The sequence below is a fragment of the Festucalex cinctus genome, chromosome 19, assembly GCF_051991245.1.
Source record: "Festucalex cinctus isolate MCC-2025b chromosome 19, RoL_Fcin_1.0, whole genome shotgun sequence".
NCBI classification, from domain to species: domain Eukaryota; kingdom Metazoa; phylum Chordata; class Actinopteri; order Syngnathiformes; family Syngnathidae; genus Festucalex; species Festucalex cinctus.
Window position 1 is genome coordinate 5,975,643 of NC_135429.1, and position 16,439 is coordinate 5,992,081.

Here is a 16,439-nt window from a genome sequence, read left to right on the forward strand (position 1 = left end):
TAGTAAGGCATTTTTTATTTTGTTAAAAAAAAACGACCATGTATAGTAAGGCGTTTTCTATTTTGTTAAAAAAAAAAATGTATAGTAAGGCGTTTTTTTTTTTTTTTTTTTTTTTTAACGACCATGTATAGTAAGGCGTTTTTTTTGCCCCTAAAAAAACGACCATGTATAGTAAGGTGGGGTTTTTTTGCCCCTAAAAAAATGGCCATGTACAGTAAGGCGTTTTTTTTGCCCCTAAAAAAAAAAAACATATATAGTAAGGCGTTTTTTTTGCCCCTAAAAAAAACGACCATGTATAGTAAGGCGTTTTTTATTTGATTAAAAAAACGACCATGTATAGTAAGGCGTTTTTTGATTAAAAAAACGACCATGTATAGTAAGGCGTTTTTTTTGCCCCTAAAAAAAACCGACCATGTATAGTAAGGCGTTTTTTATTTTGTTAAAAAAACGACCATGTATAGTAAGGCGTTTTCTATTTTGTTAAAAAAAAAAAACATGTATAGTAAGGCGTTTTTTTTGTTACAAAAACGACCATGTATAGTAAGTCGTTTTTTTTGCCCCTAAAAAAAAACGACCATGTATAGTAAGGCGTTTTTTATTTGATTAAAAAAACGACCATGTATAGTAAGGAATTTTTTATTTTGTTAAAAAAAAAAACGACCATGTATAGTAAGGCGTTTTTTTTGCCCCTAAAAAAACGACCATGTATAGTAAGGCGTTTTTTATTTTGTTAAAAAAACGACCATGTATAGTAAGGCGATTTTTTTTTTTTTTTTAAACGACCATGTATAGTAAGGCGTTTTTTATTTGATTAAAAAAACGACCATGTATAGTAAGGTGCTATTTTGTTAAAAAAAACGACCAGGTATAGTAAGGCGTTTTTTTGCCCCTAAAAAAACGACCATGTATAGTAAGGCGTTTTTATTTGATTAAAAAAAATGACCATGTATAGTAAGGTGTTTTTTAGTTGATTAAAAAAACGACCATGTATAGTAAGGCGTTTTTTATTTTGTTAAAAAAAAAAACGACCATGTATAGTAAGGCGTTTTTTTTGTTAAAAAAAAACGACCATGTATAGTAAGGCGTTTTCTATTTTGTTAAAAAAAAAAATGTATAGTAAGGCGTTTTTTTTTTTTTTTTTTTTTTAACGACCATGTATAGTAAGGCGTTTTTTATTTGATTAAAAAAACGACCATGTATAGTAAAGCGTTTTTCCTATTTTTGTAAACGACCATGTATGGTAAGGTTTTTTTTTTTTTTTTTTTTAACGACCATGTAAAGTAAGTTTTTTTTTTTTGTAAACAACCATGTACAGTAAGGCTTTTTTAAACAACTATGTATCTTCTTTTAAATGACAAAGGCGTTTTTTTTAATTGACCATGGATAACGTGTTTTTTTTTTTTCTAATATAAGGTGACGTTCACAATTAATTGCACTTACGATTGCAACAGAAGACTCCCCACAAAAGACTCAAGTGTAAATCAGTTGAATTTTTCATGATTCTTATGCTGTTAAAAGAAAAAAAAAAAAAAAAAAAGTCACTTCTGCCTTGCTTTAAATGTCCAAGCCGTTTCATGTTTGACTACACATTTCTAATCACATTTTAAACCTTGTTTTTGTCTTCGTACAGAATGTTTTGGAACGATGCGCAAAATCAAAGTCTGACTAATGCTTTTCAGGCCTCACTAATTTTGGGTGATTTTTAGAAAGCACCTCATTTAGCTTGAAGGTGATGCACAAAGGACTGTTTGAGCCTGTTTTTGCAACAGTACAGACGCGCGGATGGGGTCAGACGTGATATTTCACATGCAACATGTTACGATGTACCATAGGAAGTTCGACATTTAATTGCAAACTCATTTGATAAAGAGGAATCAGGTTGAGTGTCAGTTTGCCTTGAATGGAGTCACTCAACTGATCCATGAAAAAAAAGCCTTACTATACATGACTGCTTGATAAAGGACTCGGACAACACAAAAAAAATTCACTTTATTCACGACACATCTACAATAGATTGTGACGTGCACAATTAATTGCACTTACAGCGATTACAACAAAAGACTCAAGTGAAAATATAGTTTGACATGAATCTTATAAAGTAAAAAAAAAAAAAACACTATCATTGCTTGAAACACCCAAACCATTTGACTACACATTTCTATTCACATCTTCAACCTTAGTGTTTTTGCCTTAGTACAGAATGTTTAGGAAAATGCTACAGTGCCTTGCTAAAGTATTCAATGTTTTGCACAGGACAAACATTTAATATATTTCAAGTGAGAAACATCAGTTCACAATTTTAATTCAAGTACAAAGGCACATTTGGAAGATACAAAACTGAAAAACTGTTTACAAGTAAGTTCAGAGAGAACAAGCAAAAAAAATATACGTCAATATTTCCGAATAAATTATGCAAACGTTGCCTTGACGCAGCTCAGAACAAAATCCCCATCAGGCAGTCAGTGTTGGTCAGTGCACATCCAGTGAGGCCGACAGAGTGAAGAAACAAGTCATCGGTGTCCTGTAAAAAAATAAAATAAAATAAATAAAATACTTAAGCATTTAACTTTTTTTTTAATTATATATTTATTTTTATTAGATGAAAGTGAATGCAGGCATCCCAAAAACAAACAAAAAAAATTCATGGGAATGTTTTTCACAGGACAGTGACAAAGTCAACAAAGACGTATTTCCATGTGCAGTTTGCGCTTTCCTCGCAAAGGGCCGAAGCATCTGCACCTTTGTTTCGGAATGCTTCTACAAATAAAAAATGACGTTAACATGTGTTGTCAACCACGTAACGATGTACTTATTTGACACTTGCCTCAATTTCCAAGAAGCTGTTCATCTTGAAGTCTTCATTTGACAGGTGGACTCGTTCCTCTTCCTCCTCTCAGCAATCGCGGAGTCCTGCGGCAATCAAAATTGGAGTCGTTTGCATTGTTCGTTACAAATTGGAGTTGCGTGCCACTTGATGCATTTGTCACGCGTTTTGTTACCTTTGTCCAGTCTTTCCTTTGATACGGCTCCTCTTTCATGGTTTCCTGATCAACAAGCACATGAATGCATTTGGACTTTTGGGATTGTCACTTGGATTTTGACTTGCACATTTGGACTTACGAGGCTGTTCTGGTTCTGCAAGGTGCCTCCTGTCCCAAACAAACAAACGTCTCCTCCTCCACCCTGCAAAAACACAAAAGTAAATAAATAAAAAATAGATGCTACTACCAAAATTCTTTGACGTGTGTGCGTGTGTATATCCTTCGCCAGTCGTCCCCTCCGGCTCATCCTCGTCCCTGTGCAAAACACTGGATCATCACTTGTGTGAGTGATTATTACTCATCTGGTGGTCTTTGCTCCTCTTGGGCCATCCCACTCCACTCCCGCCAATCAACAGCCTGCAAATAACCAAAAAGGAAGGGAAGAAAGGAAAAAAAAAAAACAGAACAGAACAATATGATACATATGAGGAAAAATGACTGGCTGGGCATAGATCTTACTCCACCTGCACATCCGGCTCCATGCTGGTGACCTCCGCCCGTTGGAAGACCAACATTTGTGTGTGTCACTCCGGCGAATGTCGAGGCTGACCTGAGCGCTGGACGAGTCATCAGCCGGCGAGTCGGACAACTCTGCTGTTCAGGCAAAAACTAAATCAGCATGACAGACCGACACTTGCGCATTTCATTGCCATGTGTTTACTTTACCTGACTTTTATTTTTATTTTTTAATCCATCTTTGACCTGGCTCATTTCCCACCATGCCAACTGCAAAAAGAAAAAAAAACTATTAGTTGTGTGCAGGTCACTTGATTTGTCGATGTACTGCTTCGTGGTTCCAATCGTTTGAACCGGCGCCTCCACAACCTTGAAACACAGACAAACGTTTCATTTGTGACGATCAACCTCCAAAAACTGCCTACATTGTACACACCTGCTTCCAAATTGACAACCTCAAACAACAAAAAGACAGTCTGGATCCAGACAAGCCAAAAAACTGACCATTTCCAACATTCCTTCCCAAAGAGTACTCAAGTACACGCGCGCGCGTTTCCAACCATCAGCTTAAAACAAAACACCATCCACGTCTGCCCTCGTTACCATCAGACCTTTTCCAACCTTCAAAAACACCAACAACCAACAACCACAACAACCCAAGCCAGACTCAAGCAAGGCAAACCACAAGGCTCTCTACTCTGCCCCCTCCAGTTCACCATTTCCAGGCACCCCTCGAACAGATGATACTTATTTGTGTGCTGCTTGATTCTTCATTTGTGGAACTGCTCCTTTTCTTCATCCCAGCCACATCCACCTCACACCTGCACCAAAAAGAAAATATGTCATTTATGCCACTTGCAGATTAAATTTTGCATTTGTTACCCGTTTCCAGTCTTTCCATTCATTGGTGCATTTGGTGTTGAACTTGCTCTGGCTCTACTTGGCGTCTCCCATCCCAAGTGGCTTCTTCACACTGCAATGACAAAAACAAACAAAAAGCACAGAGTGTTGCATTTTTCATTTCGGCGTCTGTCGGTTTCATCACCCTCATCTGGTGGATCTTTGTGCCTCTCTCCCGTCCCACTCCAACGCCACCTTGCAACAGAACCCACCAGAACAGATGGGGTACAGTACAATTAGTTTCAAAAACAAGAAAATGGTCTATTTTGTGCATTTATTACACTGCTGTGGTTGGACGCGACGGATTCCGGCTCCTTCTGCAGCCTGCAAGAAACGAACGCATTTGCATAAGCCAACGTTTCTAAAAGTCCCAAAAGGTTGTCGGGCGACATCCCCTCACCTCAAGCACCCAAGCGGTCCGGGCAAGAAAAATCCTCCAAAGTCCATTTGGTGAAGAAAGCCGAGATGGAGCGACCAATCCCCTTCCAGGATGCAACAGATGCTGAGTGGGGAACATTCAACACAATGTGGTGTTATACAATGTTCACTACAACATGAGACTCCATTCAACGAGTTGAAGCCCTGCAGGTCGATTCCTGGGAGAAGCACTTTTCCCTCCACGCCTGCTCCTGTCAATCAATGCACATTGACGGTTAGTTCATGTACAATTAATTGTGTGCTGCTCGCTTCAGTGTGTGTGCGTGGATCATTACCTTCGTCCGCTGGCTCCTGCAGGTGCCTCCGAACGGACCACAACATGCAGGAAGACAACACAGGGAAGACACAGATTGCACAATAACATAACCATTCACAGCCTGATGAAAGATTTTTATTTATTTTTTTCAATGTATGGATGCAAGAAATATTCAATTATTTCAATAATGTTTTAAAAAGTCAAAGTTTTGCATTACAAGTGACAATCAAAGTGAAGTATTTCAAGCCTGTTACAATTTTGATAATTATGGCAGAAAAAAAAAAATAAAATCTAATCTTTGCCAAAATTCGAACATCATGACAAAGTTCAAGTTGAGAGGCCTTGAAATGGTCTCAGTCTGGGTTCGTTGGCTTCAGAATCATGTGAAAGACTGATGACTTGACAGTTGTGCAGAAAATCATCAACAGGAGAGAAAATAATTGCAAAAGCAGCTGGATGCTCAAAAAGTGCCGCATCAGAAGGACATAAACAGAGGAAGGAGAAAACGTGGCTGGAAAAGGTGCACAAGTGACGGCGATGGAGAGGATGTCAAGCAAGGAAGATTTAAAGATCTGCAGGAGTTTCCTAACGAGTGGACTATCAAGTCAACAGTCAAGGTTGTCTACCAGGTAATTTTTTTGTTGGTCACATGAAATTCTCATTTTGTCAAACACTAGATTTTGTATTTCTGACATAATCATCCAAACGGAAACAAATAAAGGCTTGAAATATTTTACTTTATGTATTCTGAATAATAACAAGATTAAAATGTTTAAAAAAAAATATTGAAATAAATTTCATGTATTATAATGTTCTGGCACATGTTTGTGTTGACCTGACCTCGTGTCTCATCCACCGTGCAAAACAAAAACCATCTTCATTTTGTGCTGCAACACAGACAGGCAAGACATCACAAACCAATATTTTTACATGAGCGCAAACCAAAAAAAGGTCCTGTCCAATATTCAAGTCAAATACTCCACCTGAAGAGTTCAAAAGCTGCTGTCCATCATTTACACTCTGCAGACAGATTATACGCAGGTGAGCTTAATTGTGATCCTTGATGTGACGTGTGGAGTTGCTCTTTTCCTCGGCCCATCTTACTGAGCCCTACGACGAGACCACAAAAGTTCGACTTGTGCCAAGATGACCCTCGTCCAGTTGTTCCTGGTGCCTCTCGGACCGTCCCACAGCACAACCTGCAGGTCACCACAGGGAACTGAAGGAAAACAAACAAGCACAACAGTGTCAGTTTTCAGGATCAAAGTTCTTCATCTTACACTTGTTTATTGTGTTGGTGTTTGCGTACTCTTACCTGGCTATGGGGAGAGAAAGGAAAAAAAAATAAAAATACTCATTGACCTGGTCCAGTTCCTCACCAAATCTGGTTCCTCCAGAAATCTGAAAAACAGTAGGGGAGGGGGGAGAAAACTGCACCAGTCCGCCTTTCAATTACCAACCTCGCAAGAAAAAGCTGCTCTGGATCCAGACAAGCCACAAAAACTACAAACCACCTCAAGCAAGAACAAACTCCAACCATCAGTTTTCCGAACCATTTCAACACCTGCCCTCATATCAACTCAACTTTACCCTGCAGGTCGACTCCTGGGAGAAGCACTTTTCCCTCCACTCCTGCTCCTGTCAATCAATGCACATGGACGGTTAGTTCATGTACAATCAATTGTGTGCTGCTCACTTCATTGTGTGCGTGGATCATTACCTTCGTCCGCTGGCTCCGCCTCCGAACGGACCACAACATGCAGGAAGACAACACAGGGAAGAGATTGCACAATAACACATGACCATTCACAGCCTGATGAAAGATTTTTTTTGTGTGTGTATGGATGCATGACAAAGTTACAATATCAAGAAATAGTCAATTTATTTAAATGTTTTAAAAAGTCAAAGATTTGCAATACAAGTGACAAAGTTAAGTATTTCAAGCCTGTTACAATTTTGATGATTATGGCATAAAGACAAACTAAATAAATAAAAATCTAGTCTTTGCCAAAATTAGAATATCATGACCAAGTCCAAGTTCAGAGGCATTCAAATGGTCTCAGTCTGGGTTAGTCGACTTCAGAATCATGTGCAAGACTGATGACTTGACAGTTGTGCAGAAAACAAAACCATCAACAGGAGAGAAAACAATTGCAAAAGCAGCTGGATGCTCAAAAAGCGCCGCATCAGAAGGACATGAACAGAGGAAGGAGAAAACGTGGCTGGAAAAGGTGCACAAGTGACGGCGATGGAGAGAATGTCAAGCAACGAAGATTTAAAGATCTGCAGGAGTTTCCTAACGAGTGGACTATCAAGTCAACAGTCAAGGTTGTCTACCAGGAATTTTTTGTTGGTCACATGAAATTCTCATTTTGTCAAACACTGGATTTTGTATTTCTGACATAATCATCCAAACGGAAACAAAGGCTTGAAATATTTCACTTTCTGTATTCTGAATAATCAAAAGATAATTTTTTTTTTTTTTTTAATTATTGAAATAAATGCCAATAATAATTTTCTGGTACATGTTTGTGTTGACCTGACCTTGTGTCTCCTCCACCATGCAAAACAAAAACCATCTTCAATTTGTGCTGCAACACAGACAAGCAAGACAAACATTTTAACATGAGCACTCACAAAAAAAAAAATAAAAAAAAAAATAAAAAAGTCCTGTCCAATATTCAAGTCAAATTCTCCACCTGAAGAGTTCAAAAGCTGCTGTCCATCATTTACACTCTCCGCAGACAGATTATACGCAGGTGAGCCGAATTGTGATTCTTGATTTGACGTGTGGAGTTGCTCTTTTCCTCGGCCCATCTTACTGAGCCCTCCGATGAGACCACAAAAGTTCGACTTGTGCCAAGATGACCCTCGTCCAGTTGTTCCTGGTGCCTCTCGGACCGTCCCACAGCACAACCTGCAGGTCACCACAGGGAACTGAAGGAAAACAAACAAGCACAACAGTGTCAGTTTTCAGGATCAAAGTTCTTCATCTTACACTTGTTTATTGTGTTGGTGTTTGCGTACTCTTACCTGGCTATGGAGAGGGAGAAAGAAGAAGAAGAAAACAAAACAAAACAAAAAAACCCACAACCTCATTGACCGGCCTGGTCCAGTTCCTCACCAAATCTGGTTCCTCCAGAAGTTGGAAAAACAGTAGGGGAGGGGGGAGAAAACTGCACCAGCCCACCTTTCAATTGCCAACCTCACACAAAAAAAGCTGCTCTGGATCCAGACAAGCCACAAAAACTACAAACCACCTCAAGCAAGAACAGACTCCAACCATCAACCTTCCAAACCATTTCGACACCTGCCCTCATTTCAACGCAACTTTTCTAACGTCGCACACAATTGTCACCCATAACCAAAGTCAACCAAGGCTCAACACACGACCCCCTCCTGTTCACGATCCCCCAACATGTCAACTTGTGTGCCGCTTGATTCGGATTTGTTCCTTTTCCTCGTCACATTTGGCTCCTCTTCCAGCCTGCAAAACACACACGCACTGTTAATTTTGTGCTGCTCACTTCATTTGTACATGTCACCTTCAGTCAATTCATCGTGACATCTGTCCCACACTGAGTGGGTGCATGGGGGGAAATATTCTACTTCAAAAGGCTCCCCTGCAAGAAAGGGGAACAACAACTTTACTACTACATCTGGAAACTGATGGGCCAATCTAGTTGGAAACCTCGAACGCTGGACTAGATATTCGCGTATATCAGCTCACACTTGGGAAACGTTGATAGATGAGTTGCCACCTCGTCACATGATTGCATTTGCTCACAACTTGATTACATTGAACAAAATGCCACATTCAAAAGTTGCAAAAAAAAAATAAAAAATAGTCATGAATAACCTTCCACATGAACATTAAGATGGAGAAAGTACATTGCAATAGCTCCGATTTGCGAGAAAAACAAAATACACAAAAGAGCTGGCCAGCTTTAAAAACAAACCAAAAACATTTCAAATAGTGGGGGGGGGTGGGGGGGGGGGGAAACAAAGGAGACAATGTGCTAAATAAAACAAACGGAAGTGAATTGTAACGTGTGCGTGTGTGCGCAAACCTCAAACGCGGTTTTGTGCCTCACGTCACGTGCGAAAATCCTGCAACAAGCAAAATGTCCTTGTGAGAAAGGTGAACAAACGCCAAACGTGTGCTCACTTACCTGAGAAAAGGCCACGCGCGGTCGCCATCTTGCCTACCTGTGTTCTGCAATCAACACTTGATTGGGCTCACCTGTCTCCGCTCTGCGGGTGAAAGTCCACCAATCAAATCCAACCAAATTCGTCTGCTTGTTGCTCACTGGCGCCACCCGGTGGCCTGTTCAGAGCTAAGACGTTTCAGGAAATAAATTGCGGCTGTTTGCTGAACCTAACTCTTAATTCATAAATATTACTAAATATAATAAATTAAATGTATAATTATTACAAAAATCCATTTTACGAAGGAAACCTGATGTGCTCGGAAAAATAGGGCATATTGGGAATCACAGTGCACAAAACAAAACAAAAAAAAACTCTACAAAAGCTTATTTGCGGCTCTAATTGAAAAATGTACTAAGAATGGACTCATTTAAGTTTTCATTTCCTCCTAAAACTAATCCATATGAATTTATTTTATGGAAATTGTGACTTGCCATGCCAAGATCAACACCCACAATGTACCACAAACAGTACAATGTCTATCATAATGTAGTCAGAGATGGGAAAAGTACTGACATTCTGTACTTAAGTAAAAGTACAAATACTTGCATAAAAAAAAAAAAGACTTTGGTAAAAGTACTCATTCAAATAATTACTCAAGTGAAAGTAAAAAAAAAAAGTGCAGGCTCTAAAATTTACTTCATGAGTAAAAGTAAAAAGCATTTGCTTAATGTCTACAGGAGGGAACTTGCGTTTGTTAAAGAATTATAACTAATCCATATTTTTATATATCTATCTATCTCTCTCTTGAGTCAACTATTTAAGTCATGCAATTTCTATTGCCTGGCACCCGTAATACTTAAAATGACTTTCGCTCAACACAGCCAAAGATTATTGATTCTACTTGGCATCTCCTGGCCCAAAGTGAAGTCTTCACACAGCAATTGAGGAGGTGGAACTAATTTTGGAATTCTGCCTATCCATCTCACTTTTCCATTTTTTTTTTTTTTTGTACCAGTTTAATTGCCCTCGTGTTGTGAAACTGGGTTTCTCTTGCACATCCCATTCCAATGCCACCTGGAAACATAGGCACAAAGAAAAGACGTTTGCTTCACTTGACATTTGCACAGTAAAATTCACAACTGAAAAAAAAAAGGGGGGTGGCGGGGAAGTATTTTGTATTTATATATATTATTTTACTACCATGTTCCAACCTTTCCTTTCACCATGCTCCTCTTGCACCCTGCTAAACAAGCACATGAAAACACAATTGCGTTTATGATGGTCACATTCAGAGTTACTATGGGACCCAGTTCTGATTCTTCAGGTGCCTCCTGTCCCATCCAGATCAATAGGTCATCATCCACCCTGCAAAACAAAAGTTGTGAAAACAAAAGAGATTTGTTGGAGTTAAATATTGGAATCTTGCTAAAATAGCACTTGTGAATTACTTTCCATTTTATAAGCACTTGTTAAAATATTTTGGATGGTTGTAAAGTATGAACTGAATAATAATGGATTTTTATTTTAAACCTTATTCATATTCGTTTTGGTCTTATTTGCATGTGCAAACAAGTAGCTGAGCAAGTACAGCTGGGCCCAAAAATATTTGGACAGTGACAAGTTTTATTTTAGCCGCTGAGATACAATCATATAATCAATATAGAATTAAAGTGCAGACTCCCTGCTTTTGTTTGAGAGTATTGACATCCAAATTGGAGCATGGTTTTGGAATTACCCCTCTTTAAAATGTAGCTGTCTCTTTTTCAGGGGACCAAAAGTAATTGGAGAACAAGCCCAGGAACTTTGAGTTCTGAGTAAAGGGAGTTCTTGGTTGTAAAAGTTCATCAGGGAATTTAAAATTGTGTTTCAACAGCATCTTCGGGTTCTCGGTAATTAATTCAAATGAGCTTGATTGAGCCCAGCCGATGTAAAAATAACCCCCCAAATTTGACCAATCAGCCGTGGCCATTGCAGCCCGACCCCCTCAAAGTTCCTGCCTGGCTCAGCAAGACCCCGCTGCTGAGATAGTACCTGGATGCCCCCTGGGGAATTTAATTACCCTGGTAATTGTTGTTGGAAAAAACGCACAAACTGAATTTTACCAAGGCAAACTGAAAAGTTCTCCAAGAGTTCCGGCAGTGGAAAAACACCTAAGGCTGCAAAAAATAAAAACATGGGCCCTTCCCTCATTATTAACCAGTTAGCAAAAAACAAAAAAACAAAGAGCAGAAAAGTTAAGAGTGGCCAAATCAACAGTTTGGTACATTGTGAGCATGCAGAAAAATTGATTCATAGTAGAAATGGACAATGATCCAAAACATACTGCAAAAGCAACCTCGGAGTTTTTTTTTTTTTTTTTTTTTTTTTTTTTTAAAGCAAAGAAGTGGAATATTCTTCAGTGGTTAAGTTAATCACTAGATCTCTGACCAATCGAGCATGCATTTCACTTTCTCACGGCAAAACTTAAAGCAGAAAGCCGTTCAAAGATACAAGTGAAGATAGCTGCAGTAAAGGCCTAGCAAAGCATCACAAAGGAGGAAAGCCATGCAGCGTTTGGTGATGTCCATGGGTTCCAGACTTCAAGGATTCTCAACAAAATTTTGAAAAGTACCATTTTACTTTACGTTATGTTCATGTGTCCAATTACTTTTGAGCGCCATAAGGAGCATTTGCATAAAATAGCTACAATTCCTACGTGCTTAATCCTATTTCTGTTCAACCTCTCGAATTAAAGCTTAAAGTCCGCACTTCAAGTCCATTGCAGTTGTTTCCGTTTAAATCCAATATGGTGGCATGCACAGCCCAAACCATGAAAATTGTGTCACTGTCCAATTATTTCTGGGCCTAATTGTAAATGTCTGTAAGATAAAACAAAACCAACAGTGGCCAGGCCTTCCTTCAAGCTGTGCCTTTCTGACACCAATGAGTATGTGTGATGAGTATATTGTGAAGAGATGGCAGAATGAATAAACTACTATTTCGTGTGCACATGTGCAATGGTTACACTCATCCGGTGGTTCTTGGTGCCTCTCGGACCATCTCACTCCACTGCCACTTGACAACCTGAAAGTAATCAACACTGGGATCAGAGAACAAAGAACACAAGTACATCAGTCACAGATTATAGAAACATACAATGGGGAGCGAATATTTGGGCATTCCAGGTTTAAAAAAAAAAAAAAAAAAAATAAAAAAAAAAAAAAAAAAATAAAAGTATTAATGTTCATTTGGAAGCCAAGGGAAGATGGTTACTCCAAAATGCATCAAATTACAACAGAATTTACTAAACAAACCAAAGGGAAATTATTTGTAACCTCAAACACTGTCATGTCCCTCACCTTACTCGTGAAGCTAATTATGCAGCTTGCCTACCTGCATTTGAAAAATAACGGTCAACGTCATGCATGGTTGGTTTTGGTTCCCCCCCCCAAAAAAAACCCTGCAACAACCAAAATGTTATCATGACAAACAGCAACAAACAAACACCAAACATTTAGTCGTGTATTCACTTTAGCTGGGGAAAAAGGCCACGCGCGTGTGGTTGCCATCTTCGTGTTCTGCACTTGATTGGGCCCACCTGTCTCCCCTCCGCACGGTGACGTCCACTAATTAAAGCCAAACAAATTCTTCTGCTTGTTGCACATTAGCGCCACCCGGTGGACTGTCATCGTGACTGCTTTGGCGTATCACAGTAATTGTTGGATTTCAGTCAAACCACAAAAAAATCAAGGACGATTTAATATCCTTTGACATTCCTACACATTTCATTCATCTTCGCAGTTCACACACAAAAAAGGAACTCCCATAGAAGGTGGATTTATCATCCAAGTCAGTGAACCGGTAAACTGGAATAATGCAAGGATAAATGTCCAGTATTTTATAGATCTAGGTACGTTTGGTCAGTCGAATTGACGTCAGGGCACTTTTATTGCGTAGGCCTAGTTTATTTTTATTATTTTTATTTTTTTTAAACTGGTCACAATGTTAGTATACAACTTTAACAAAATCACATCCTAACACAGTAGGGGAATTACAAACTACTTGTAAGACAAATTTAAAAACACAACTGCAATTTTACCTGTGTTGCGAAAATCAGACAAGGCGGAGGTTCGGGCGATGACGTGGCCACGTAGGCGTGATTGTGTGCACCTGCCACACCTGTCCAGCAAACTTTTTTTTTTTTTCCCCCTTGTTTCCGCTCGTGAGGAGCGGAGAAAACACACAACACTTGGCACCTTTTCCACCCAAATTTGACGCACTTCGGTGTGTGTGAGCGGACTATCAAGCAGGTGAGTGGACTGCTCGGACCTATGGCTGCTTTGTGTGTGTCAAAATGGAAAACAAGTTCCGAAGGTGAAACTTTGCATTTCGCTGTTCTTGTTAGCTAGCATACCTTCGTCGATACGGCTAAGCAGGCCCGTTTGTGTTTTAGTTCAGTTTTTTTTTTTTTTTCAATCCCAACACTGACTGCACTGCCAAATTTCATGTCAAAACACAAACTAAATGTCTGAAAAAGTTATTTACATTGACATAAATATTCTATCAGTGTTTTTCTAGGTTAATCTGGTCAAAGTCTAGCTTTTGTCCTACAAGTTATTTCCTGCTAATCATTATGCACTTTTATTAAGCAATGAACAGGTCTTTTTTTTTTTTTTTTTTTAAATTGTATCCAGCATTTTAAATCCAAAATAAACAGGCGCAACAGAAAACGTATCAAATGTTTTTAAAACTTTTCCCCATTGCAGTTTGTGTTTAGTTTTGTACATTATCAATACACTGTATACAATATACAGTAACCAATCACAAACGAATATAAAAAAATGTATACATGAGTAAAAGTTATCAAACAGGTACAAGATTTGTAGTGGAGTTCTCACTAAACTATCTGCTTATTTTGAATTCATGAAAAAAAGTTGAGTAATTTCAAACCTATATCATATGGATCTGTAGAACTCGTTAATTTGTAGTATCTTCTTGAACGTGAAAATAAACTGAGAATGCATTTGCACAAGTGTGCACACCCTTATAAGTGGAATATATGGCTGTGACTGCTAATCTGAGCTAGCACACCTGTACTTTCTGATTTACTCTAAATACATTTCAGATGTTCTAGTAGGCTTTTACAGACATTTTTGTTGTCACATATTACAGTGCAAGCCATGGTCCACAGCATCACTGCACAAAAACCTTGCATTTGAACAGTGGTGTGGACTTTTTGTATCCACTTTTCATTGCTTCAAATATAGCCTTCTTACCATAAATGATTTTTATTCATTTTGAACTGTCATCTTATCACAGGGGAAAATTAAATGAAGCTGTGGAGGATGCGTTTCTGACGACCTCTTTCAGACAAGTTCACATTTTTATACAAACTCAACCCTTCGACGAAGACTAAAACATGTCAGGCAAAATGTCGGGTGAGGAGGAGCTGGCGGTGCTCTTGCCCGTTGGCCCAAATGCACAAGGTCAGCTGACAGGAAGTAACGAGAATGGAGAAGAAGAATTCAAAGAGGAAAAAGATGACGAAGAAAAAAAAGAACTGGTAAAAATGGAGGAGGAGGAGGTGGAGGTGGAGGTTCCGGGAGCCAGCGACGTCACCCTGCCGTGGCCCGGCGACAGGGACAGGAAGAGCGAGGACACGGATGGCGTCTCGTCGGGGGTCTGCGTGTCCGACGTAGAGGACAAGGACGGCCACGGGCTGAGCAAAGCCAAGTGGCGCGAGAGCATGCCCGAGGGTGACAAGTGGAGGGACGACCTGCCGGTGTCGCCGAGGGACAGCAAAGGAGACGGCTCCTTGGCCGATGACGAACATGAGGAGGAAGAGTCCTGTTGGGTCTCGGAGAAAGGTGCCACGGGCTTCACTCCGCAGGTGAAAATCGTGCGGCGGCAGTCCAGTGAGGTTCAAGAGAGCAGACTGGACATGGGGACGGACGACCACGATCGCGACAAGGAGGACGCCAGGGAGTCGCAAACGTCGCCACCTTCTGACCACTGGGATGAATCGGAGCAAAAAGAGTGTGAGTCATCACAAAAAAGCTCAACTTCTTCCATTTTGGCCCAGTGTTGTCAGTGTTTTGTGTTGTGTTCAGACTTGTGCGACGACGATATGTGCAGCGAGAAGCTGAAGCTGGCCTTGTGGACGGCGTCAGGGGCGCTGGTGTTCCCTTTCCTGGTGTGGGGGGGTTACGCACTGCTGCCCTTTGACTCCCCGCTGATGGGCAGCGCCCCCCACAGGGTGGTGTACACACTGCGCTGCGCCGTCTTCGCCTCGGTGCCCATACTGCTGGGTAACGTTGCCTCTTAGCGGGTCACGACGCACGACCTGCGTTTCGAGACGTGACGTTTGCTTGTCCGTAGGCGTGGTGGTGCAGGGCGTGGCCCGGGTTCGCTATGGCGAGGTGAAGCCGAGCTTCCAGTTCAAAGCGGAGAACAGGAAGGTGACACTGCACCGGCATTACGTCAGCCAATCGGTGGGCCTCTTCCTCTTCTACTTCCTGCAGCTGGCCGTCTTGGCGTCCTACGTCAGCCACGACCTCGTCAAAATTGTGCCGCTGCTCACCGTCATCTTTGTCTTTGGAAGGTACCACAACACCACAGATACATCGACTATGAGATATATATGTTCAGCGTATTTTTCTTTTTGCCCTGAGGTTGATCTACTGGCTGTGCTTGTCACTGGACAGCAGCATCCGAGGCCTGGGCTTCGGTCTGTCCTTTTTCCCAATGCTGGTCATGCTGGCCACCAACCTCTACTTCGTGTCCTCCTCGACAGGACCCGAGGCCATCTTCGACGTGGAGCCGCCCACCACGGCGCCTCCGCCCCAGCAGCGTTGGTGGGGCTGAGCGGTGGACCGGGTGGTGGGACATTTAAACGATGCAATCTTCATATAGGCCCTTGTTTACTTAAGTGGAATGAATTTTCCTTTCCGTCTTCAATGACAACTCCTGCCGAAGCCTTTCATTCAAAACTGACAATGTTTTTCCACAAAATCTTGACAAATTGTCCACAAAACACTGAACAGCTTAAAAGCAACTGTAAATAAGTATTTTGTAAGAGCTTGAAATATTGCAAATTTCTGAATTTTCTGTTGATTACTTATTTATAAGCAGCTGATTTGTGTTTGAGTATTTCAGCGAGGCCTATCAAACTTGTGCGGGGACCTGAACACGTTCAATAAAACTTTTTGAGACCAGCA

At 40.5% G+C, this 16,439-nt stretch overlaps 2 protein-coding genes across 13 annotated transcripts; one reads left to right on the top strand and one right to left on the bottom strand.

Moving 5' to 3' along the window:
• Positions 1-2,285: 2,285 nt before the first annotated feature.
• LOC144006962 (uncharacterized) lies at positions 2,286-12,821 on the bottom strand. 12 transcript variants are annotated; one of them, XM_077506118.1, is made up of 24 exons: positions 12,753-12,821; positions 12,616-12,682; positions 12,248-12,306; positions 10,444-10,608; positions 9,162-10,317; positions 8,125-8,578; positions 7,791-8,028; positions 7,636-7,682; positions 6,812-6,830; positions 6,682-6,729; positions 6,407-6,492; positions 6,075-6,310; positions 5,932-5,978; positions 5,111-5,126; positions 4,798-5,026; positions 4,543-4,721; positions 4,380-4,470; positions 3,708-4,318; positions 3,506-3,635; positions 3,340-3,398; positions 3,121-3,183; positions 3,000-3,044; positions 2,825-2,910; positions 2,286-2,521 (listed from the first exon to the last, which is right to left on the bottom strand). In XM_077506118.1, exons 6-11 carry the CDS (start codon positions 8,188-8,190, stop codon positions 6,467-6,469), a joined length of 444 nt encoding a protein of 147 aa, XP_077362244.1. In that variant the 5' UTR covers positions 8,191-8,578; positions 9,162-10,317; positions 10,444-10,608; positions 12,248-12,306; positions 12,616-12,682; positions 12,753-12,821; the 3' UTR covers positions 2,286-2,521; positions 2,825-2,910; positions 3,000-3,044; positions 3,121-3,183; positions 3,340-3,398; positions 3,506-3,635; positions 3,708-4,318; positions 4,380-4,470; positions 4,543-4,721; positions 4,798-5,026; positions 5,111-5,126; positions 5,932-5,978; positions 6,075-6,310; positions 6,407-6,466. The 12 variants fall into 12 exon arrangements, with proteins under 12 accessions (XP_077362244.1, XP_077362247.1, XP_077362249.1 ...); XM_077506121.1 differs by having other exon boundaries at positions 4,543-4,592; positions 4,679-4,721; positions 5,111-5,978; XM_077506123.1 differs by having other exon boundaries at positions 4,543-4,592; positions 4,681-4,721; positions 7,791-8,578.
• Positions 12,822-13,365: 544 nt separating this feature from the next.
• Positions 13,366-16,437, top strand: tmem79a (transmembrane protein 79a). Its single transcript, XM_077506114.1, has 5 exons — positions 13,366-13,532; positions 14,542-15,260; positions 15,333-15,530; positions 15,601-15,823; positions 15,894-16,437. The coding sequence occupies exons 2-5, from the start codon at positions 14,642-14,644 to the stop codon at positions 16,084-16,086; spliced, it is 1,233 nt and encodes a 410-aa protein (XP_077362240.1). The 5' UTR covers positions 13,366-13,532; positions 14,542-14,641; the 3' UTR covers positions 16,087-16,437.
• Positions 16,438-16,439: the final 2 nt, after the last annotated feature.